General features: G+C 44.8%; 4 protein-coding genes across 6 annotated transcripts; 1 reads left to right on the forward strand and 3 right to left on the reverse strand.

Moving 5' to 3' along the window:
• The first annotated feature begins 497 nt into the window (after positions 1-497).
• On the forward strand, positions 498-1634 carry LOC123106889 (zinc finger protein AEBP2-like). The gene is made up of 3 exons (XM_044528925.1): positions 498-719; positions 979-1049; positions 1168-1634. The coding sequence occupies exons 1-3, from the start codon at positions 597-599 to the stop codon at positions 1424-1426; spliced, it is 453 nt and encodes a 150-aa protein (XP_044384860.1). The 5' UTR covers positions 498-596; the 3' UTR covers positions 1427-1634.
• A 2428-nt stretch (positions 1635-4062) lies between these two features.
• LOC123103245 (60S ribosomal protein L15-2) lies at positions 4063-6029 on the reverse strand. Its single transcript, XM_044524770.1, has 4 exons — positions 5888-6029; positions 5618-5784; positions 4647-4844; positions 4063-4545 (listed from the first exon to the last, which is right to left on the reverse strand). The coding sequence occupies exons 1-4, from the start codon at positions 5889-5891 to the stop codon at positions 4300-4302; spliced, it is 615 nt and encodes a 204-aa protein (XP_044380705.1). The 5' UTR covers positions 5892-6029; the 3' UTR covers positions 4063-4299.
• Positions 6030-8535: 2506 nt separating this feature from the next.
• LOC123103246 (carbamoyl-phosphate synthase small chain, chloroplastic) lies at positions 8536-12498 on the reverse strand. The gene is made up of 9 exons (XM_044524771.1): positions 12066-12498; positions 11666-11754; positions 11522-11582; positions 11365-11432; positions 11157-11285; positions 10593-10699; positions 10166-10513; positions 8911-9076; positions 8536-8787 (listed from the first exon to the last, which is right to left on the reverse strand). Exons 1-9 carry the CDS (start codon positions 12377-12379, stop codon positions 8744-8746), a joined length of 1326 nt encoding a protein of 441 aa, XP_044380706.1. The 5' UTR covers positions 12380-12498; the 3' UTR covers positions 8536-8743.
• Positions 12499-15144: 2646 nt separating this feature from the next.
• Positions 15145-20178, reverse strand: LOC123103247 (uncharacterized). Of its 3 annotated transcripts, XM_044524774.1 has the most exons (8): positions 19492-20173; positions 18849-18967; positions 18224-18309; positions 18011-18120; positions 17891-17920; positions 17569-17691; positions 17054-17408; positions 15145-15621 (listed from the first exon to the last, which is right to left on the reverse strand). In XM_044524774.1, the coding sequence occupies exons 1-6, from the start codon at positions 20113-20115 to the stop codon at positions 17635-17637; spliced, it is 1026 nt and encodes a 341-aa protein (XP_044380709.1). In that variant the 5' UTR covers positions 20116-20173; the 3' UTR covers positions 15145-15621; positions 17054-17408; positions 17569-17634. The 3 variants fall into 3 exon arrangements, with proteins under 3 accessions (XP_044380709.1, XP_044380708.1, XP_044380707.1); XM_044524773.1 differs by lacking the exon at positions 15145-15621 and having other exon boundaries at positions 16996-17408; XM_044524772.1 differs by lacking the exons at positions 15145-15621; positions 17054-17408 and having other exon boundaries at positions 17682-17691; positions 17891-18120; positions 19492-20178.
• Between the last annotated feature and the right edge of the window lie 1000 nt (positions 20179-21178).

The raw sequence follows: 21178 nt of genomic DNA on the forward strand, positions 1-21178 counted from the left end.
CAGTACGGAGTCGTTATTAATTTCAAGACACGCTTGGGTAAAAAGATTGGCTGCAGCAAAGGTGGTGGCCTGCTTCGACATCCAAAACAGGGTTCAGGCATAGAATAAAAAGGAGGTAATAACAATATAACAAAATGTTTCTTGTGGGCAACTGAATTCCCCTTATTCAAAATAAACCATACTAGGATGGTCGCTGAGGGATTAATTGGTGTTCGCTTCCTGGCTGCTTTCTTGTCTTGTAGGTACTAGAGCTGCTTCAGGCCACATAGAAGCTACCCATCCAACTTGTGTGGATCTTAATTTCTGGCCTTGGTTTGATCTAGCATATAAGTAGTACTGTTTATTCTATGTAATGTCATATGGAACTAAGGATGCATGTGACGTATCTGAGGATGTTGCTTTTTTGGTAACCAAAAAAAAAAACTCCTGGGCAGTGTCCCGGCAGAACAAGGGCAGTGGGGCTCGCTTTTCTTTCTTGATCAACAGGCATTCGTGCGTGCCGCCTTCCTCCCTGCTCCAAGTAAATAGATAGAAGGCGTCTACCATCTGCCGGTTGCTGCAGAACACTAACCGACCGAGGGGAGATCCGATCGGCAATGGCGACGCCGATGCTGCGATCTGCCGTTGCTGGCCTCGCGCTCCGGCGATCGGCAAGCCTGAGGCTTCCTGCTCGCCCCGCGTCGGCCGTTTCCTTCGGCAGCAACACCGCCGCCGGCCGGGTACGTACGTCCCAAAATATTAGCTGCGCGCATGCATCACCTCGAATTCGCATTGGCTTATCAAGGAGAAGCAGGTGGTGAGATTAAGATGTAGGCGAACAATTACGCAAAAGACACGCTCGCGACTTCGCAGATCTCACAAGTTTACGTAATCTTATGCGCGTTTCTACTTTGCGGGGACAATAAATCTTCTGCACCTTCATTGACTACATAATGGCGGCATCGAATTTAATTTGTCGGTGCCTGCTTGTACATGCAGTTCGAGAAGCGTCATGTCGACGAGAAGAACGACGAGTCAGATGCAGCACGGCGACGACGCAACCAAGAAAGGTTAGCAAAACTCATCGATTAACCTCCTATGGCTAATCTCATTAATCAAGTATACTAAAAAAAACTTGCCGGCATCTTGATTGATTGTTTCACTTGCTCGCGCGCTCCTCTCTCTCAGACATGGCATCTCTCGAGGCCACGCCGGTGATTCTGGTGATTCTGCTTGGATGATGATGATGTTGGACGACGACAGGCCTCCTTCCACCGGACCAGACTCTACTGCGGGCTCCTCCTCCACCTCCCGTGCGTCTGCGGCGGCAGAGTTGGACGTGTCCTCGCCGTCGTCGGGGGGCTTCTGGGGCGGGGAAAGCTCCTCGTCGTGGGGCTCGGGAGGAGGGGACTCAGGCTTCGGAGGAGGGGGCTGCTCGGGAGACTAGCCAGCTGTTGGACACTGGCAAGTTTTACTCCGTTTATTAATTCCTAGGACAAGGAGTATAAACCACGTTCAATTATTATTTACATGGGATTTCTTCGCGCAATATTTTATGAAAGAACCGAATGATTCCCCTCCTTGTGCTTAGATTTTAAACGGTCACTTAAAGAAGGGATCATTATGCGTGCATCGATTTCTATGGAATCCTTGTTTTTGTTTTTGTCTCTTGGTCTGTTCCTTGTTTCTTACGAGCCTCGTGTAGATGAAAAGTTTCTTTAGGCTCTGCTATGGCATGTATTGCCGGACGCCCGAACCCAATGCTTTGTGTTTTTGCTGATGAGATCACGACATCTCCCACGTCGACCTGCAAATCGGTCACCCCATTCGTTCCTCGCCGATCAGAGGGAACCGGTCTGCGTGTAGTCGGCCATTCAAAGCAAGCCACATATGTCCAGTTGCTTTTAGATCGAAATTTAATAAAATTAAACAAATTTAATGCATATTTAAACAACTTAGACGATATACATTTGTGCTTGGATAATTTTTCATAAAACCGGATGGTTTTTGACATATTTAAACTATATCAGACTCTAAACCTAGCCTAATTGACTAACGGCGCCCGTTCCTCATGTCCGGCAGGCCAAGACACTGGGAACTGAAGCTCCGTTTCTGCAGCCTGCAACGGCTAATCGGTCGATGATGATGAGCCCGCCAAGCTTGGCTTCAGCGGGAGCAGAAGAGCAGTGGCCTTTCTGGGATCTCAGCACTGGAGACCTCCCATGCTCTATTCTTTCTTGCTGCCGGCGGCACGTGTCGGCTTCATGGTCGTGGCGGCCGGGCGCGGCATGACGGAGTTGGGCGATAGGAGTCGACCAGCGCCTCCTACTCGACCACATCCATGTCCTGCGCGATCATCATGCTGTTGGCAAGTTGCTCCTCCGCACGCCGGTGCTCGTCGAGGAGGCAGAGGTTGTACTATTGGTCGGCCTGCGCCTGTCCGGACGCGGTTCCCGCTCAGCCAACATCATTTCGGTGTAGTGAGCACGGGCCTCACCCATGGTGATGCCGGCATGGACTGGCGAGGAGGGTGCCACCAACTCCTTGTTGGTCGCGCCCTTCATTGGGACATCCGCAATGTCGACCTCCGTCCGCCTGTCCACCGCAATTGCGGCGATCTCCGTCTTCTGCTCGGATGAGAGGCTGTCCCAAATGGCTTTGGAGCTCAAGAAGGCCATGGCAGGCATGGTGCGGAGAGGAGAAAGGAAGCTAAGGAGGATGCAGCTATAGCCGGGGCTGGAGTTGGAGCTTAAATAACCGACGAATGGCAGAGCAAGCGAGGGTGGTTAAGGGTGGTGGCAGACGGACGGATGGCGCCGGAGTAGGTTCCTCGGCAACCGCACATGTTTAGTGTAGGGAGGCCAAACAATGAGTTGTCGTTCACGTGCATCGAGAAGCGGCACGGGCGGCGTTCTAGGTGAGTGCGCTGCTTTAATGCCGGAGCGCTAGTATGAGGTCGTGTTGCTCTGAGCCAACATGAATACGGCACTGGTGTTCTGAAGCGGCGTTGACTGTTTTAGTCGGGAATGTGCGCCGATGAGGGAGGGGTTTTGGGTGGGACAGGCGGTCAGAAGCGGGCGTTGCAGCAATATGGACACGCGCAACCCCCCGACCCCCCCCCCCCCTAGTATGTTTCCGATTTACGAGGAAAAGACCCGAGAATGTGCGCCGATGAGGGAGGGGTTTTTGGGTGGGCCAGTCAGAAGCGGGCATTGCAGCGATATGGACACGCGCAAAAGCCCCCCCCCCCCATCCCCCCCTGTCAGTATGTTTCCGATTTACGAGGAAAAGACCGGTCAGCGATATGGACACGCGCAAAAGCCCCCCCCCCCCATCCCCCCCTGTCAGTATGTTTCCGATTTACGAGGAAAAGACCGGTCATCAGATCAATCTAGACCCACGTTGGATGGCAAAATACGTTTGGATCACGCGGTTTGAGGTTCGATGTTGGAGATGCCCTTACACCTTGGATCTGAACGACCCTTGTAGTTTTTGGTTTCTTTGATGAAATGGGGAGTTATGCTCTTTCTGCCAAAGAAACCATATTGAAATGTCATCACAAAAAGTTCCCCACACATGAGTAAGGTGCAAATTTATGATTAAAATCTTTCATGATCACTCGACTAAGCAAAACTGAGCGTGACTTGTGTTTAGGCAAAGCTTACGAATCCGAATAGGCTGGACAGATTTTCCCTCTAATGTACAACTAGAAAACGGGATTACCTCTGTACACCGGGTGCAAATGAGCGCGGCTCAGAAATGGATAATTGGATATTCGCATTTGAGTTGAGTACTTATCTAAGTGAAGATGACAGGTTGTATTAAATGAAAAACTATCTTTACGTTGGCTAGCCCCGAAGTCATCTCACTAAGATTTGGGTGGACACGAGCACATCCGCTGTCAAGTGGCTCAAAGAAACCCGAAAGAATTAGCAGAATTTCAAAAAAATAACTGTCATACTTGAGCCACAATGAATTGCATAACAGCAAACTCTAAAAATTTGCAAACCAACATTTAAGATAAAACCAGTAGCAAGCAATATCACCCAGATAACAACAAGCAATGGAAGAATCTCCAATATGTAAAGAGATGAAAAACACCATAACATTATAAGGTGAACGACCAAACATATGACAGCATAGCACAGAGCATACGATTACTAACCCATTCGTTGTTCTGGTAACACAGGCAAATAGCAAATAGTTCAACAGATATGCGTCGACATAAAGGTTCTAAGCACGAGCTTCAAGGAGTCTCCATACAAAGGTAGCAAAATCTGATGGCTCAGACAAATACTATCAAGGTGTGCATAGGGCAGTTTAACGGTAGCGGCGGAGGGAGACGGTCTGGTTGCGCTTCCAGGTGGCTCTCCTTGAGGGCCTGTTCTTGTGGTGGCGGTGGCCCTTGCCACGCAGACCACGGAACTTCTTTCCGGCCGACGTTAGGCCACGAAGCTCACGGTGCTTGTGCACGGGCTTGCAGAGCCAGTTGATCCTTGGGTCATTGCGGACAGCACTGTGAGCAACATCAACAAGGATGACCTCAAAGTACTTGTAGGTAGAGTCCTACAGAACAAGAAACGCACAAGCAGAAAGTTAGTGAATATCAGACTTGAGGATTCCCAGCCATTTATTTCCACACATCATAGCAACTAACAAGTATATACCTCATTCACCCAGTAGGAGTTGAGCACACGAAGACCACCCAGCCTGCGCCCAGCTCTTTCTTCAGCAACAGACCTCTTGTTCCTCTGGAACTTGAGCTGGGTAATACCCTGGTGCTTGGGCTTACCATAGACAATACCCTTGGGCACTGGCCTCTTCCTGCCACCACGCCTGACACGGATACGGTAGACCACATACCCCTGGACACAAGGAACATATGGTAAGCAAAGGGAAACAATTATATTGTGGAGAAAGGAGTGCAGAATAAGATAGCTGCACAAACTGAAGCAACAAAAATTACAAACAAAGACATGCAGCAATTAGTGGACCTAAAGCCATAAGCTATGCAGCAATGCTTAATGGGCAATTAACATTTTACTAAAGCATCCAATACTACCAATTAAACCCTCAATCCAATCTATAAACATAAGGAACTAACTGTGTACATGTCCAATGAACATGCTTCAGCATGCAAGGCTCGCATAGAAACAGGCATCCAACAATGAAAGAAGGCAAGAATTTAGACATAAATGATGCACTTAACTATGTCCGCAGTACATAAGTTTCAGATTACAAACTGGATAGCATGGTCCAAATTACTACTCAGAAACAACCGGGCAATGAACACAAGCGGTTAGAACTTGTAAAATCGTTAGATAACACAAGAGACAACCAGATAATGCCTCGTCGTGTATTTTACAAACATGTGTTGGTGGCATCATGACTGGACTAAGTTCAGATCTGTTCCAAAAACCTAACTGCAGTTTATTGCAGAAAAATGGAAAAGAACTTCCATCAACTAAAACTAAACCTAGCATTGACAAGACAGAAAAGGCGCATTTTCCCCGCACAACGAACCACCAGACGAAGAAAACTACTCGACCTAGGCCAGCAATCACAGAGATACATGTACCCAGCCATGGCATCGCCCAAGGAACACAAGGGAGGATCGGATCTAGGAGGGGAAGCGAACCTGCTTGGCCTTGAAGCCGAGACGGCGAGCCCTGTCGGGGCGGGTGGGCCTGGTGATGCGCACGATGGCCGGCTGCTGCCTGTACTCCCAGCAACGCACGCGCTGCACGAACCTCATCACGTCCGACTGCTTCCTCCTCCATAGCTCCGACACGAACTTGTACGCGCCTGCCACCACGAATCCATCAAAACGAGCGCGCAATAACACGTGCGAGAAGGCAAACGGGCGAGGTTGCGGGAGGAAGAGGAGCTGGGAGACGGCGGGGCTCACCCATGGCTGCGGCTGCGGCTGCGGCTGCGGCGGCAGAGTGCGGAGGCGGCGGGGAGGGGGAGCGTGGAGCCTTAGGGCTTGGGGAGAGAGTGGGTTTTTAACTCCCGAGCAGACCTGGCCAAGTGGGCCGGCACAGCCTGGCTCCTATTAAGCGTGCCTGGCATGGCCCACGGCAGCCCGTTGATAAACGGGCCGTGCCGTGACAACACGCGTGCAGCGGTTCCAGGTCCAGGCCCAGCACATTAGTTAAAGGTGTCGGGCCTATGGCCCGTTTATCCCTTATTAGCCACATGTTTTTGGCATGTCAAAAAAAAAGCCACATGTTTTTGGGCCTATATATAAAATTAATTTTGGAAAAAAATGTCGGGTCGTGCCAGTATGCGGGCCTAGCCTCGCAGCCCTGGCATGGCCCAGGCATGTCGCGTGCGAGGTATGACTCGTTAAAACATGTGTCGGGCGGGGCCTAAGACGTGTTGGGCACGCGAGCTAATGGGCCGGCACCCTAGGCACGATCAAGGTGGCCAAAGCTGCTTCCGGGTGTCCCTACACCCTCATGAACAGTAATTTAAAAAAATAGAACACTAAATCTGAAATTTTGAGACATCTAATATGCTCAAACTTTGTAGGTGCTTGCAAGATTTCATGCAGAAAAAACATTCGAGGAGCTCTGCACAACAAAACGATTTCACTTCTCAAAGTATTGAACGCTAATTTTTTTTTCTCACGTGTAGAGCTCATCGGATAATATTTTTTGACGAAAATTTGAAAGCACCTAAGACATTTGAGCATACGACTCCATGTTGGCAGGAAACCACCCGAAGAAGCAGGAGGGACTAAACTTATCTGGTTTCAATTAGGGAGTAAGATTTGCCGGTTTTCAAGTTGAGGGACCATTTTTATATTTTGGAAAAGGTCAAGGAATGAAATATATATTTCTTTAATGTATAGTATCAATTTTTTTTCTTAAAGAGAATTTAACCATTATATAGCGAACACCAAAAAACAAGTATCGATTGCACTATCTAGCTCTGGTCTTGCTGTCATTTGTTCCTTCTAATAAACCACTTGAATCGGCGCCTCATTTCTGCTGATCAACAAGGGATAGATGCCACCGGTAACAGGGTCCATTGGGGAACAGTTTGTGATCATATAATCATTGTCCCACTCACACCCTATTAAACACGTTTCCTTGGGAAAAGTGAAATATCTGATTCAAGCTTCACTCTGCCATCAACATTTGGTTGTTCAAATGAAGTATGTTGTCAGCTAATAGACCATGCAAATGTGATGTACTACCAGTTATACCTGGTTTCATATCAAATGAACTAGCATATTGTGGCACCACCTAATGTGCACATATTGTAGATCCCAAAATATTCAGTATTCTATTGTTCTTATTAATCAAAATCTCATAAAAAGTCATGACCTAGAGTGCAACTGTTGCCTTCCGACAAAGAGACTGCCATCGTTGTTTCTCCAACGAAAGAATTCTTCGAGTGGATTACCTAGAGTACCGCAATTGGTTGTGCAGCAGAGGCCGGGGGTTATTCTAATTTATGAAGAAACAATTGATATTTACTTATTTTGTTGGGTACTTCTTTCATTTCAAAATATTTGAAGTTTTAGTTTTGTCCAAAATCAAACTTCCTCAGGTTTGACAAGTTCATAGAAAGTTTTACTAATATCCGCAACATCAAATATATATATACTAAGAAATATCACTGTGATGAATCTAATGAGACTAATTTGGTGCAGTAGATGTTAATATATTTTTCTATTAACTTGATTGAACCTATAGATGTTTGACTTAGGACAATCCTAGAGCTTCAAATGTTTTGAATCGAATGGAATATGCTATTGTTCATTTTGTGGGTTTTGTAAATGTTTTGATGTTCTGGAATTTGGATGATTAATGATAAAGCAATTAAGGAATCCATGTGTTTGTGAGTATACACGAATGAAAATCCCTGAGGATTTGGTTTAACCGAAGAGTCATGGCCCCTAAAAATTATGTGAAACAATTGAAGAATTCAGAATGCCCGTCGAGGAATATGAAGACGCGGTGTAGAATTTTGTTTATTAGTTTCATTTTTTTTATTGTAGTCACATCAGACCGTACTATTAAGAGCTAAGATTGAAGTCTTCGTGTCTATACTCAATCGAACCTATTTCTTTTGCGAGTGAAGAATACAGAAATCTCATTCCAGGCGAATTAATTAGCCTCAATGTCATCGGACATCGAAGTTAAAATTTTCATCAACGAGTTGGATGATTTGTTCCGCAAGTCAGTAGAGTGCTCTGAGTTAAAAATCCAATCCTTAGTCACGTGTCGTGCTAAAAATCCAATAGTGCACCTCCGACCAGCTGCCTCCAAGACCTATAAGCTCATTTCGCCTGCTGCCCTTCCACTTTTATCAGCTTCTTTCCTTGAATCTGTAAAATCAATGAGAACTCACGCCACATTACCTCCTACTCCATATTTCATCGGTTTAAGGGCTTAACAGTAAGAGAGATGTATGTATTGTCAACTCAGGAGCTCAACTGGAAACTAGTCCTAGGGAATTCTGTTTTCTTCTTTTCTACTGCAAAGCAAAGGAGACGGATTTCATACCGACGTCACAAACAGAAATAGAATAAGCACAGTACAATACAACAGCTCAAAGGATTTTATTCTTTAAACTCCAACAAAATAGTACAATACACTAGTTACTTTATAGGTTTGGTCAGCTGATAAGATAAATCAACAAGAAAAATACAAACTCCTCGGAGCTCGCTGCGTCGGTCCAACAACAAACCCAACCGAGTACAAGTTTCGCAACTCATGATGCTCACCAAGCTTCCCAACCTTTCTTCCACTCACAATCTGTTGTTCTTCATCAGCTCCACAAATTCACCAAACGCTGCAACGCCAAAAGAGTTAAAACAGTAGAGTCATATCCACAACCGCATTAATAATGGAACTAATAATTTGTCTTCCGAAAAACTGTTTTGCGCGCATGCAGTAGCCAAGAAGTTATACATACCCAAGTCTGAGTCATGGGGCCCTGGGGAGGACTCCGGATGGTACTGGAGAGACATAAGCTTCATCTTGGGGAACACAAGACCAGCACAGCTCTGGTCATTTAGGTTGATGTGTGTTACTTGTACTCCTTCCGGGAGCGATTTAGGGTCCACAGCATAGTTATGGTTCTGCATACCAAATCAAATGTTACAGCAATTCATATGCACTAGTTATTCAAAAACGACAAAAAAAAGTGTCATTCTTGTCAATAAGCTAATGAAACAACACAAAATGGTACCAGCTTATAATCATAACTTACTATCACTGCTGCTTAAACACCAGTACAATTTGTAATGAATAACCAAACTAACCTACGAATCTTCAGAAATATATAGCTTGAAGTTCAAAAAAATGTATAAAACTTGCACAGATGGCCTCATGCTGGCTTTCATAGTCCCTAGACCAAAACCCAAGCAAATAGGTTCAAGCAGGCGGCTTAGACTTACCAAAGTTACGCATACCTGACTATCACTACAATTTGGCAAAATATACTAGTAAACAAGGCAAGTAAACTAACTGAAAAGATAAGCAAAATGGGCGGGGTAAACTGACAATCTATGCTTGTAAACTGACAATGATAGTTTCAACGTTTTGATCAAGAATAATGCCTTAAAGCCAATTACACCCATATATTATACCCACTACAATCAAATCCTTTGAGCTTTGACCATAGATAACTTCAAAAAATATCATGGTTAGTGTAAAAAACGCTCTTATATTATGGGACGGAGGGAGTAAAAAATAACAACAAAAATTAACTGTGCAAACCCTCGTGAAACAGAGAAGGCACAAGTCATAGAATGAAGATCATTACTATGTCAAAAAAATGACAAACATCCAGAAACCAGTCAACTGGATTTTAACTTCACGAATCTAAGCCCAATAAGATTGCTTGTCAGAAATCTTATAAGGCTTTTTTTCCATATAAACTTAGTCTTTCAGCATTCACAAAACTATGGTCTTCACAGTCCATGTACTAGCTTTAATGTCTTACAGTCAATGTAGTAAGGTGCCTACTGCCTAAGATAAAAATCTAAGCCCAAAGATGAGGTAAAGAGCAGAGTTGCTTGGCTATGACATGAAGCTAACTTAGTACACGTTTAAGTTAACTAGGAGACCCACGACACATACTCAGCACTAAGTAACATGACCTACCAGAAAACACGAACTATCAAAGTTATATACTTTCTGACCATCTCAAGAAAAAACTGACAAACCTGTGCACTGATGTCTACACGTCCGGTCCTGTTGTCACGAACTGGATGGTTTCCTCCGTGATGACCAAATTTCATTTTAAACGTCTTTCCACCAAGAGCCTGCCCGATCAATTGATGGCCCATGCAGATACCAAATACTGGAACCTTCCCTACTATTTCTTGTACTGTTTTCACGGCATATGGAACTGCAGCTGGGTCACCAGGGCCATTACTAAAAAGAACACCATCAGGCTTCAAATTAAGTACATCCGAAGCAGGCCAGCTTGCTGGAACAACAGTTATTTTGCATCCATATGATGCCAGGCGTCTCAAAATGTTATGCTTCACTCCAAAATCATACACAACGACCTATATAATTGGGAAAAAATGTAAGTGGAAAGATACAAGTTTTTTCTTGAATACCACTAAAAACATGAGTGATACTGACATGAAAAGTTTCACTTGACTGATTGTCGTTGAACTCCCATCCTGAACCGGTCTTGTCTACCCATTCATATGGAGCATCACATGTAACATCACTTATCAAATCAACACCTGCAGGAAAGCAGCACCAAAGTTTCATGATGTGCAACAAAAATCATCAATAGTAGTATTTAAACATCAAACAGCAGCATGCATACAATGTGTGAAGAAACTCTAACATAATAACAATGCAGAGGAAAATCCCTCGTATCACAAAGCTAATTTCTTCACATCTCAAACAAGTACAGAATGCATGAAATCCAACCAATGAAACACTATCAGCTTCATAACTGTTTAAAGAACTTATTGCAAGATCCAATAATTAAGACTCAATAGGACCAAGATGAAAATAGTAGAAATTAAAAATATTTTTCAGATAACCATAAGTCCATAGCAATAAAAAACAAAGTTTATCTATGAAGAGCTAATCTAGTTGTATATTTTTCTAGAATGGATTTCTTATGTAGAATACTAATGGATAGACATTACTTTAATAACATTGTTATAGCTTATAGGAAGCTTAACATACCAACAATTTTCCAATTTTTGGCCATTTCCAACAATCCCTCGTCTTTGAGAGACTGGTCGGTACTTAGAACACCAATGAGACTGCCATCTTCTCTTAACCTGCGTGTTATTGCACGTGTGTCCACATCATCTGCGGAGTGTTAAAAAAGTCAGCTTCCGTGAATGGAGTAATTTGAATTAGAAGCAAGACTCAATGATGTTATACTTACATATGCCCATAATGTTCCTCTTTCTCAAATATTCATCAAGTGTTTCTGTGCACCTCCAGTTGGAAGTACTAGAAGAAAGAAACAGTAATGTGATTGTGTAAGTGAAAAATATAGTGCCCTTAAACTTTTCATCCTATCCAAAACAAAAAAGTATTACCATATACTTAGGTTCCTTATGATTAAGCCACCAAGGAAGCATTTTATGGATTCTTCGTCACCTACAAGAGAGTCCAAATAATATTCATCGTTAATTATTATAGAGTATTAGATTCTGTTTCTTGGGTAAAGAAACTGCATATACCAGAGTTAACGCCGGTGTTCCCAATATGAGGGTTGGTCATCAAAACAAACTGACCGGCGTAGCTAGGATCAGTCAAAATCTCCTGGTACCTGTGTTCATTTGTCACACATGAAAGAGTCACATATCTGACACGAAAGAAGTTGCAGAAAATTTGAGAGCATACTGAGACAAATCCTAAAGCGATTGGCTAGGAATGGAATTTAGAAATTAGAGCAAGACAGGAAAGATAAATCACTGGGACGTTCATAAGCTGGTATCACTACAAGTAGCACCATCACAATACAGTGGTCATGCTCGGAGGAGTAATAAGTAAATAAATAGTGGTTTGATTTCATAAGCATACTGAAGGGGCAGCTAAACACGGTATCTGAAGAAGTAAGAAAAGAATGGATTTTATTACCCTGTCAATGAGGTATTGAAAACCACCTCGCCTACTTGAGTCCCGGAAGCACCGAAGGATTTAGCATTCCACACGGAGCCGTCCTCGAGAACGAGGCGAGCGTCGCTAAGCTTCCAAGGCCTCTCCACCGCTGGCGCCCCCTGATTCGCTGCCGGGCTGGCGACGGAGCGGCATACCACGGCCTTGGTCGTCCTCACGAGGGCCACTCGGCCATGCTGCCCAAGTCCGCCGATAGAGGGCGGCGCGGGGGAGGTGCGCCGGTGGACGGCGTGGATGGCTGGGCGGGAAGGGAGGGGGCGCATCTGGGGGAGCATGTTGGGGAAGGATGGGAGGGGAGAGGCTGGGCCTGGGGTGAGTAGGGGATGCTTGCGCCGCCGCCGCCGACCTGCTTAGGGTTTTGATATGAGAGGTTTCTTCCTCCTCCGCTTTGGCTCTACTAGTAAAAGTGAGGACGCATATATCGTTTTCATATCTTCTCGACGCGAAAACGGATACGGAAACATCGCGGTACTGCTATCATTTTCGCGTTTTCCCACCCCGATAGAGAAACAGACGTGGACACAATAGTATGCCAAGTTTGACTATACATTCGACCCCTAGAAAAATTAATTTAGATCAGTGGTCGGTCACACACTTTTGACCCAGCCGTACCTCTCGTATCGGCTCTACACGTATGAGTTGACCGGCACCCTAAATATTCAGCTCATGTCCGACGCGAATATAGGAAGACCTAAACACGCCTACCACATCAGACTAATGTGAGGACCCACCGAACACTCATCGTTGCCCAGTGATCTAGTGAGGAGGACGCTCCAGCATGCTGCCCAAAAGAAGCAAATTCAGCTAATAAGCCGGTTGGCGACTTCCAATCCTAATCACTTTCATTTTTCTCCCCTTTGCGCCGCCACCCCCATCCGCTCATAGCTCGGAGCCCGTTGTCCGTCCATAGCCATGGGCCAACAACATAGCATCATCTATGTCATGCTCACCCCGGAGTGCCGGTTGCAGCTCCTAGAGAAGATTCAGGGCCAACATGCCGCTTGGATTGCAGCTGACCTGCCTCCGAACTCTCTGGAGCATGAAGAGGAGGAGGAGGAGCAAGCGTCGGAAAGCGCACGTGGAGGGGGGAGGGAGGAAGTTGAGGCGGATCCAGCACCTCCGGCTACCAGATTCGGCATTGGTGACACACAAGCGGAGTACGGGGTCACCCAAGCAGATAGGAGACGGCGGAGCAGCAAGCCATCCTCAATTCCATCCAGCCGGAATCGAAGATGAAGGCCAACCGTTGCTTCCTCCGCAAGGCGCGGGCGAAGCGTCACCAACTCTTTTGGACATGGAGTCCGATGAGGAGCCAAAGATGCGGGCGGCGGCCAACGATCATGAGGCCTATCCGGCCGACAGTGTCGGCATGGAAGTAGTCTACATCTCCGACGATGAGTAGGCTAGTAGTTTCGAATTTCTAGTATGCAACTTTAGTGTTGTGTGATATTGTATGGATTTTGGGTGTCAAATTGAAGGTATGTGGTTGTAGAGGTTGTATCGGACAAAATAAAGGGTGAGTGGGCCTTCTCCACAAACGCATTCGCAAATGTTTGAGGGACTAGATTAGTTGGGTGAGATTGTAGATGCTCTGACACCAACACCAAGTGTATCTCTCAACGACTCAAAAAAGGTATCTCCCAAAAGTTTGATGCCCTAAAACTGTTTTTACACCAGAAGAGAAGGGTTATGATGATAAAAAGTTATCTATGACAAAATGATTAAAATTTTGCAATATCATAACACACATTTATCGTAGTAGTTTGAGCGGTGAGGTAAGGAACAGTGTAGTTGCACGCAGCCATTGCCTTATCAAAAAAGCTAGGGTTTCTCCGCCTCCCGTCGATGCCGCCAGCGGTCCGCCTCATCTCCGGTGGTCTTAGGGCCATGGGGACGGAGTGGATCCGGGCCTTTGCCGATGGGAGAGCTTCGTTTTTAGATCTTTCTTTGAGTTTTGTTAGGGTTTGTGGCCTACTCACAAAGGCGAGACGACGGCAGTTTCCTGAAAATGGAATAAGGTTCTCTTATCCTAGCCCCCGTTTCGGTGGTGCGTTTGGCGTCGTCGGTGGACGTGTGAAGGTGTGTCTCCGGAGATCTGCCTTTGGTGGATTTGCTCGGATTTAGTCGTTGTTCGTCATGTTCATGTGTCTTCAGGTTGGATCCTTCTAATCTACACTACTCTTCATCGGCCGTGGTTGCTGTTCTGGTGCGTTGGTCCTATGTGGCTTTAGCACGGTAACTTCTCGACTCTCTACTACATGTCTACAACAAGTTTTGCCAGGCTCTGGTGAGGGAGGGCGATGACAACGGTGCGCCTTCAGCTTGCTTCGGTGCTTATAGTCATCGCTAGGTGGTCTACGCATCTGGATGTATTATTATTATTATTTCTAGCGCTCGTTATACTATCATAATTGAAGATGAATAGATCAGAAGTTTTCTCGTAAAATTCATAACACACATAAAAAATATATCAAAATTCAAGTTCAAATACTCCGGAAAAAAAGTAAAGTTCAAGTCCACATAATTCAAGTTCAAGTTCGAATTTAAGTATAAAATTGGAAGCATTGTGCATCAGAAACACAAACAAAAGCGCATAGAACATTAATGCATAGAGCTATCAGATGTCATGGTCGTAATTGCCATTACTAGTGCTTGCATATCTTCATTATTTGAATTCTGGCACCATTGCCACCCTCAATCCTCATATGTCACTTTCCTCTTCCCATGAATCATCCAAAGCCTCAAACCCTGCCATGAAGCCTCCCATAAACCTGCACTAGTGGCATGATGTAAAATTTTGGGCATGATGTAAAAGAATGCCACCGTATGCCTATAGGGCAGTTGTTGGAGGCGTATATTTGCCCCAAAAATTCACAATTTTTTTTGGCACAATGGCTATTTTTGGGTGGTTGTTGAAGATGCTCTGAGAGCAATGTCGGTAGTCACCATAATGTATATGGAGCGCGTTCCATATGCATTTGAAGGATGCCAGGCATTGTGCTAACTCATGGCCGCCATATCTCAACCTCCGTTATTTATTTATTCCGTTTTCTTGCTCATACACTTGATTCTCTCCAAATTTAAATGTTTAACGCACTAATCAAACATATGCATAATTTTTAAGAAGTTGCATGAACAAAAGCATCTAACCAACGGCATTTAAATATTTGGAGCATACGTGCTTTCATCTCTTCCCGACGTCGTCGGCTCTCTTTCATGGCATCCCATCTTGTCCTCTTTTCTTGATTTCTCTTCTCGGCATACTCGTTTCTTTTCATCATCAAATCATTGATCTTTTTTTATCGCCTCCATCTCTTCTTCTCTCTTGAGCTTCACCTTTCCTCTCTTCCTCCCATCAGGCTGACCCATGCTAGAGGCCGGAGTGGGACTTCTATGAACTTTTTTCCTTTCCTCTCTGTCATCATCATCATCTTCACCATCATCCATCTCCCATCTCGTCCTCTTTTCTTGGTTCTTCCTATCCTCCATCTTCACCGTCGTCCATTATCTTCGCTCGCTTTTATCCAGAAAAGAAGACTTACAAAGTAAGATGCATGATTGGAAACTTTCTACCAAAACCAGGTGAAAGCGTAGTTAAAACCTATCTAAGGTATCACTCTCTTCTTCATCAATGCCCTCGTCACAATTACCCACCATGGATGATATTGCATTTCTTTTATGGAGGGTTGAACATCTGGAGGGGCATTTATGGACTACAGTGTTACTCGAGCTCGGTGTTGCTAGAAAAAATCGATTTAATCAAGAATCTTGGGATTTAGGTAAAGGGGGTAACGGAGGAGTAGAGTCTGATTATGGCTGTGTTAAAACCTGCTTTGAATCTGGCGAAATAGATTATATGAGCGGATATTTTTATGTGGACTCTGACTTTGTTTTGTAGACCATAAAATATTTTTCTAAGCATTTACAAGTTCCCAATGAAAATTGGGAGCACTACACCAAAGAAAGCCAAGGAGGCGAGGTTTATTGAAACAATTGCCGATGGCATGGTTTGATAGGTTCAGGTGGGTTGTTTGAAATATGGGGTATGGTCAATATAATGGTGATCAAATGGTGTTCTATAGACACACTGATAAGATGACCATTCTTGCGGTGTATGTTGATGATATTATCATCACTGAAGTTGATAATGAGGAAATAAATAGATTGAAGGGGTGTATGAGCAAGGAGTTTGCAGCAAAGGATTTGCGCTATCTAAAATACTTATCATAGAAGTGACCCGGAGAGAGAAGGGAATATATATGTGCCAACGAAAACACACCTTGAATCTCTTGAGTGGTATGAGCATGATGAGATGTCATGCAACCCCTAATCAAATTGAACAAAATCATCAAGTTACAACACAATCAGGTGAGCTAGTGCATAAAGAAGGTTATCATAAACTGGTTGGGAGGTTATTATACTTGTGTCACACCAGGCCTTACATCACATATACCATGTGTGTGTGGTGAGTAGATACAAGCATGAACCAAGGAGTGGGGCATCTTGATACAACACAGAATTTCAAGATTCTTGAAGGGCATTCCAAGCAAAGGGTTGTGGTTTGCGAAGAGTGGACATCTTAAGGTGGATGACAATAGTGATTCTGATTTGGCCAGTTGTCAAGATGATAGAATATCAACTTCAGGCTATTATGTGATCGTGGGAGGAAATTTGGTGTCATGGGGAAGCAAGAAAAAGACCGTTGTGTCTAGATCAACAGAGGAAGCTAAGATTAGAGCATTATCTCAAGGGTTGAGTGAGATGCTTTGGGTGAAGAATCGACTGAGCGAGTTGAAACTTCTGAGGAAGAGACCCTTGAGAGTGTGGTGCGACAATCAGTCTGCTATAAGCATTGTCAATAACCCAGCTCAACATGACATGACAAAACATGTAGAAATTGATCGCTTTTTTAGTAATAAGAAACTTAATATTGTGATCATCAGGCTTACTCATGTCAGCTCTAGACAGCAGGTTGCAGACTGCTTGACAAAGGGCTGTAACTTGCATGTGACAAGATGGAATTGATCTATATCTACCATCCATCTTGTCATCTTGAGAGGAAGTGTTAAACCGGTATGGACCCTGCCCATCTGTCTTAGGCCCATAGGGCCCAACCCATGTGCTGACCTAGAAGAGGTGGAGCTGGTCGTTCTCTCCTCCCAGGCACAGCAACACCACACACACACACACAACACACACGGACACGGTACGCATCTCTCACGGACAACATGGAACCATTTCTCTAAATTCTTGAACAGTCCTTGCATGAAGGCAACACTAGAAGCTCCGTTTTGATTAGGCAGCCTGCATAAACAGAGGAGCAAATGAATAGTTTTGACTTGGTAACAACCTGGTCTCAATAATGGACCGACCGCAGGTTTCAAAAAAAGAAAGAAAGAAAAGGACGAATTACTTTGTAAAGGAGTCTCAGCAAAACATAAGATAACAGCAAAGTTGGCTTCACCTTATCTGAAGAACAAATGAAGGTCAAGCCAAGACCCATCACCCAGAAATCATGACAATTCATAAATCACAAGAAATAGTTTATGTCATATTCCTCAGTTATTGCTCTCCCTGATATTTTCCTCTGCAAGGTGGGCAGTTGAGATGTCATTATTAGACAGAAATGGAGGGTTGCTGAATTATTGATCTAACACTATGAAACATAGATAGTTACTATTAATCTGTCCAATACAAGGCCTCGCTGCTCTCATATCTTAAGAAGTTATATTCGATATAACTTGGATGTGAGGTTAAATACGTCACGGGAGCACAGGATAACTAACCTGTATCTGTGTGGTGATGTGTCCAGCGCCCTAATTTAAATTGCATGACATTATTAATAAAACAACTACAATATCGCAGAAAATATAACTGCAGAAGTCCGAGAAAGAAATAATGTGTACCTGAAATTGCTTCACTGCCCAAGATACATCACTCCAGGTTTTTGTTTCTATGTCCTCCCATAGTAAAGGTGCCTGAACTGTCTCCACATGCTGGATAAGCCTTAAGCTACCTGTCATATGATAAATTGGAGTGAGTGAACTGCAGATTATGCTAAAAAGGGGATCACAATGTCTCAGCCGGGGCTCGCTCCTGATTTGAAGAAGACTTCTTACTTGTAACAAAGGCTTCTTCCCAAAGTTCACGCTTGGACCATGATGGTGAGACCTCATGTACTGGGATCCCAAGATCATGGCATTCCCTATTCCAAAGAAATAAACTTGTGTTAAAAGAATTCAGCATTTGACATTATGTGCAGCACAAAAAATCTAAAAAAGAATTCAAGAATCAACCGTTCCTAATGATGAACCTTTTAAAAACATTTTTGGGCAAACTTAAACCCTACAAAGGAGGGCTCCCCCGTATATTAATATAGCTCACATAACAATTCAGGGGTAAGACTGGCCCTACAGAAACAACCCTGACAATAAGGAAAATTACATAGCGCGCCAAGGTAAGTGTGGTAACTAGTCTGTAAACTTGTGAGATCAAGGCAAGGGCACTGTCAAACAGGTCAGTTTAGTTAGGAAGATAAAGTTATGGTTTGTTAAGGAAGTTGGGGATTCTATTCTTAGGAGTCTTCCATATAGAAGGGGCCATTACGCATCATGATACCGAGAAAAACCCATGACAGGTACCTCAAAGTCGACACCAGTTAATGTTTGTTAGTCTGAATTTTCCTCCACTATCTGGCCATTTATTCAAAGAGCATAGAATTTAGAGCAAACAGAGAATATTTACTCAATGACTATCTGGCGCATAATTCCAGGGAGAACTCCATCGCTTAGTGGAGCTGTTTGTACTTCAAACTTATTTGCCATTGTTTGAACAGACAAGGGTTCATTTGACTGACGTTCCTCCTACAGAAATGTTGAGATTTTAAAATAAAAACACACATCATCGGAATAACATAACTATTATCCTGAAAAGGTAGAGTAAATAATTCGGAGTGCGAATACGAGTGCTATGTTCATAGAGTGCAGGAAGACAAGCAAGGAAACTACCAATAAAAAGATGAGAGTAAAATTAGTAATAACACAGAGACCTATAAAGATCTTTGGTCCTTATTTTTACCATCTTAAATTTAACGCAAAGGAAGATGCCAAGATTCATCCTTTTAGCCTGACTCCAGCATCACAATTTATATTATGGCGACATGAAAACCACTACAGACTAGTGGACTGTCACACAGATATGAGTGAACCTTGTACCAGTTAGAACCGCTCCTAAGGATATTTGAGAGATTGCCTTTCACTTGTGCATTGCAACTACAGATGAAATTGCGTTCCAATTTTAGGTGGGTTGTTTAGTTCCACTTTAACTTGTTTGCACTGGGAGAAATCTGAATCCTTGCCGTTGCCGTTGAAGCGAAAATGTCTCTAACCTTCCGGCAGACGACGAAGAAGTTTGTAACACTGCCTTCAAGAAGACGATCCCCATCGTTGGTCAGCAAGAGCTCCGTGGCTCCAGGAGGCCTCATCTTCTCCATACTCTTCCTCATCCTGGCCCAAGGAGCGTACTTGGCGGCGGCGGCCTCCCTTCCGCTCCCGGCCACTGCAAGCCTCGCCCCGGCGTCCCCGAAGACCGGAGGCACGTACGCACCCAAGTGGACGCAAACCTCCAAACCATCCGCCGCCCCACCAGCTCGAACCAACGCCGTGAGCGCCATATCTTCCCCCGAGCAGCACTCCCCAAGCGCCAGCATCCGGCTCCGCATCTCGTGGACGCCGACCCGCACGGATTGGTTAACGAGAGGCTCGATGGGCGCTGTGGAGAGAGTACCCGGCGGCGGGGCAGGGAGGCCGAGGAGGTGGGGGCGGGATTGGGCGAGGAGGCGCGCGGAGTCGGCGAGGCGGAGGAGGTGGCGTGGCCACCAGAGGATGAGGCCGGTGGAGGATGCGCGCGCGGTAGTGTAGGCTCCCGGAGTGGACTCGAGGAAAGCAGCCGCGGAAGGAGGAGAGTGCGGGGAGACGGCGCCGTTGGAAACCAGGACGGCCGGCGGCGACATGGCTTTTGCTGAGGAAATTGCTCGTTTTTTTTTTTGAGCGGAGGAAATTGACACAGACGGCGTTGGTGATGGGCTGCCCCAAATTGTACAGATGGTTTCTGTTGGCCTCTGGTTTACGATCTTCATGGGCCTAGAGGATTCGTACAGGAGGGGATCATCCAGCCCAAGTGAACGAGTTGTTGTTGCTGCTCCAATCCAATTGGAGTCGATTCTAAAAGAACAATTGGAGTCATTTTGGTGATTTTTCTAAAAAAAACACTTTGGTGATATTTCATTTTACAAAGTTTTTTTGTTTCTCACAAAAAAAATCTTACAAAGTTTTTTTTATATAGAACTAGGTAGTTGTCCATGTGTTGTAAGTTGTAACGGACACACTACTCCCTCCGTTCACGAATATAAGATATTTTGGATATTTTAATATGGACTACATACTGAGTCAAATGATCGTTGTCGGCGTGTAAGCACGGCCTAGGCATAACAACAAACCAGATATTTGGTGTCTTCCCTCCTCCCAAGAAAAGTCTCCTTTCTCCTCCTGCCGGCGCTGGCGCCGATTCGCCCCACCTCCGATGGCCTTTGGGCCATGGACTTGCAGAGGATCTCAGCCCCCCGCCGACGGGAGGACCCGTTCTCATTTTTGTTAGGTTAAGCGTCTTGACTGGGGTTGTGTGGCGGCGGCGATGTCCCTCAGTAGAAATAATGTCTCCCACGTCCTATCCAAGCCCCAATGGTGCGAATAGTGTCGTCGGAGGATTGTGGAGGTGTGTCTCCGTCGGATCTCACGGGATTCGGTTGGTGCTGGTCTTCGGTGGAACTATTTGGATCCAGTTCATCTTCGTTAGTGTGATTACATGTTTGATATTTTCGATCTACAACTCCCTTTGTAGGATCGAAAGTATGTCTAGAGGGGGGGGGTGATTAGACTACTTGACCAAAAAAATCTAGCATTTTCCCAATTTTCAGTCTTGACAGATTTTAACAACTTAGCACAAGTCAAGTAATCAACCTACACATGCAATTCTAAGAGTATAGCAGCGGAATATAAAACAATTGCATATGAAGG

This window comes from Triticum aestivum, chromosome 5A, assembly GCF_018294505.1.
Source record: "Triticum aestivum cultivar Chinese Spring chromosome 5A, IWGSC CS RefSeq v2.1, whole genome shotgun sequence".
In the NCBI taxonomy this organism is placed as follows: domain Eukaryota; kingdom Viridiplantae; phylum Streptophyta; class Magnoliopsida; order Poales; family Poaceae; genus Triticum; species Triticum aestivum.

Bases quoted from the DNA above. Each gene is read 5' to 3' on its own strand.
- LOC123106889 (XM_044528925.1), top strand. From the start codon at position 597: ATGGCGACGCCGATGCTGCGATCTGCCGTTGCTGGCCTCGCGCTCCGG. The intron at 720-978 runs GTACGTACGTCC...TTGTACATGCAG, and splicing joins GCAACACCGCCGCCGGCCGG to TTCGAGAAGCGTCATGTCGA. The intron at 1,050-1,167 runs GTTAGCAAAACT...CCTCTCTCTCAG, and splicing joins CGACGACGCAACCAAGAAAG to ACATGGCATCTCTCGAGGCC.
- LOC123103245 (XM_044524770.1), bottom strand. The intron at 4,845-5,617 runs GTTCGCTTCCCC...CCTTGTGTCCAG, and splicing joins TCGGCTTCAAGGCCAAGCAG to GGGTATGTGGTCTACCGTAT. The intron at 4,546-4,646 runs GTATATACTTGT...CTTGTTCTGTAG, and splicing joins ACTCCTACTGGGTGAATGAG to GACTCTACCTACAAGTACTT.
- LOC123103247 (XM_044524772.1), bottom strand. From the start codon at position 20,115: ATGTCGCCGCCGGCCGTCCTGGTTTCCAACGGCGCCGTCTCCCCGCAC. The intron at 18,310-18,848 runs GTAAATATTCTC...TCTTTGGAATAG, and splicing joins ATGCGCCAGATAGTCATTGA to GGAATGCCATGATCTTGGGA. The intron at 18,121-18,223 runs GTAAGAAGTCTT...ATCATATGACAG, and splicing joins GGAAGAAGCCTTTGTTACAA to GTAGCTTAAGGCTTATCCAG.
- LOC123103246 (XM_044524771.1), bottom strand. From the start codon at position 12,379: ATGCTCCCCCAGATGCGCCCCCTCCCTTCCCGCCCAGCCATCCACGCC. The intron at 11,286-11,364 runs GTAAGTATAACA...AACACTCCGCAG, and splicing joins GAGGAACATTATGGGCATAT to ATGATGTGGACACACGTGCA. The intron at 8,788-8,910 runs GTATGTATAACT...TTGGCGTTGCAG, and splicing joins GCCCCATGACTCAGACTTGG to CGTTTGGTGAATTTGTGGAG.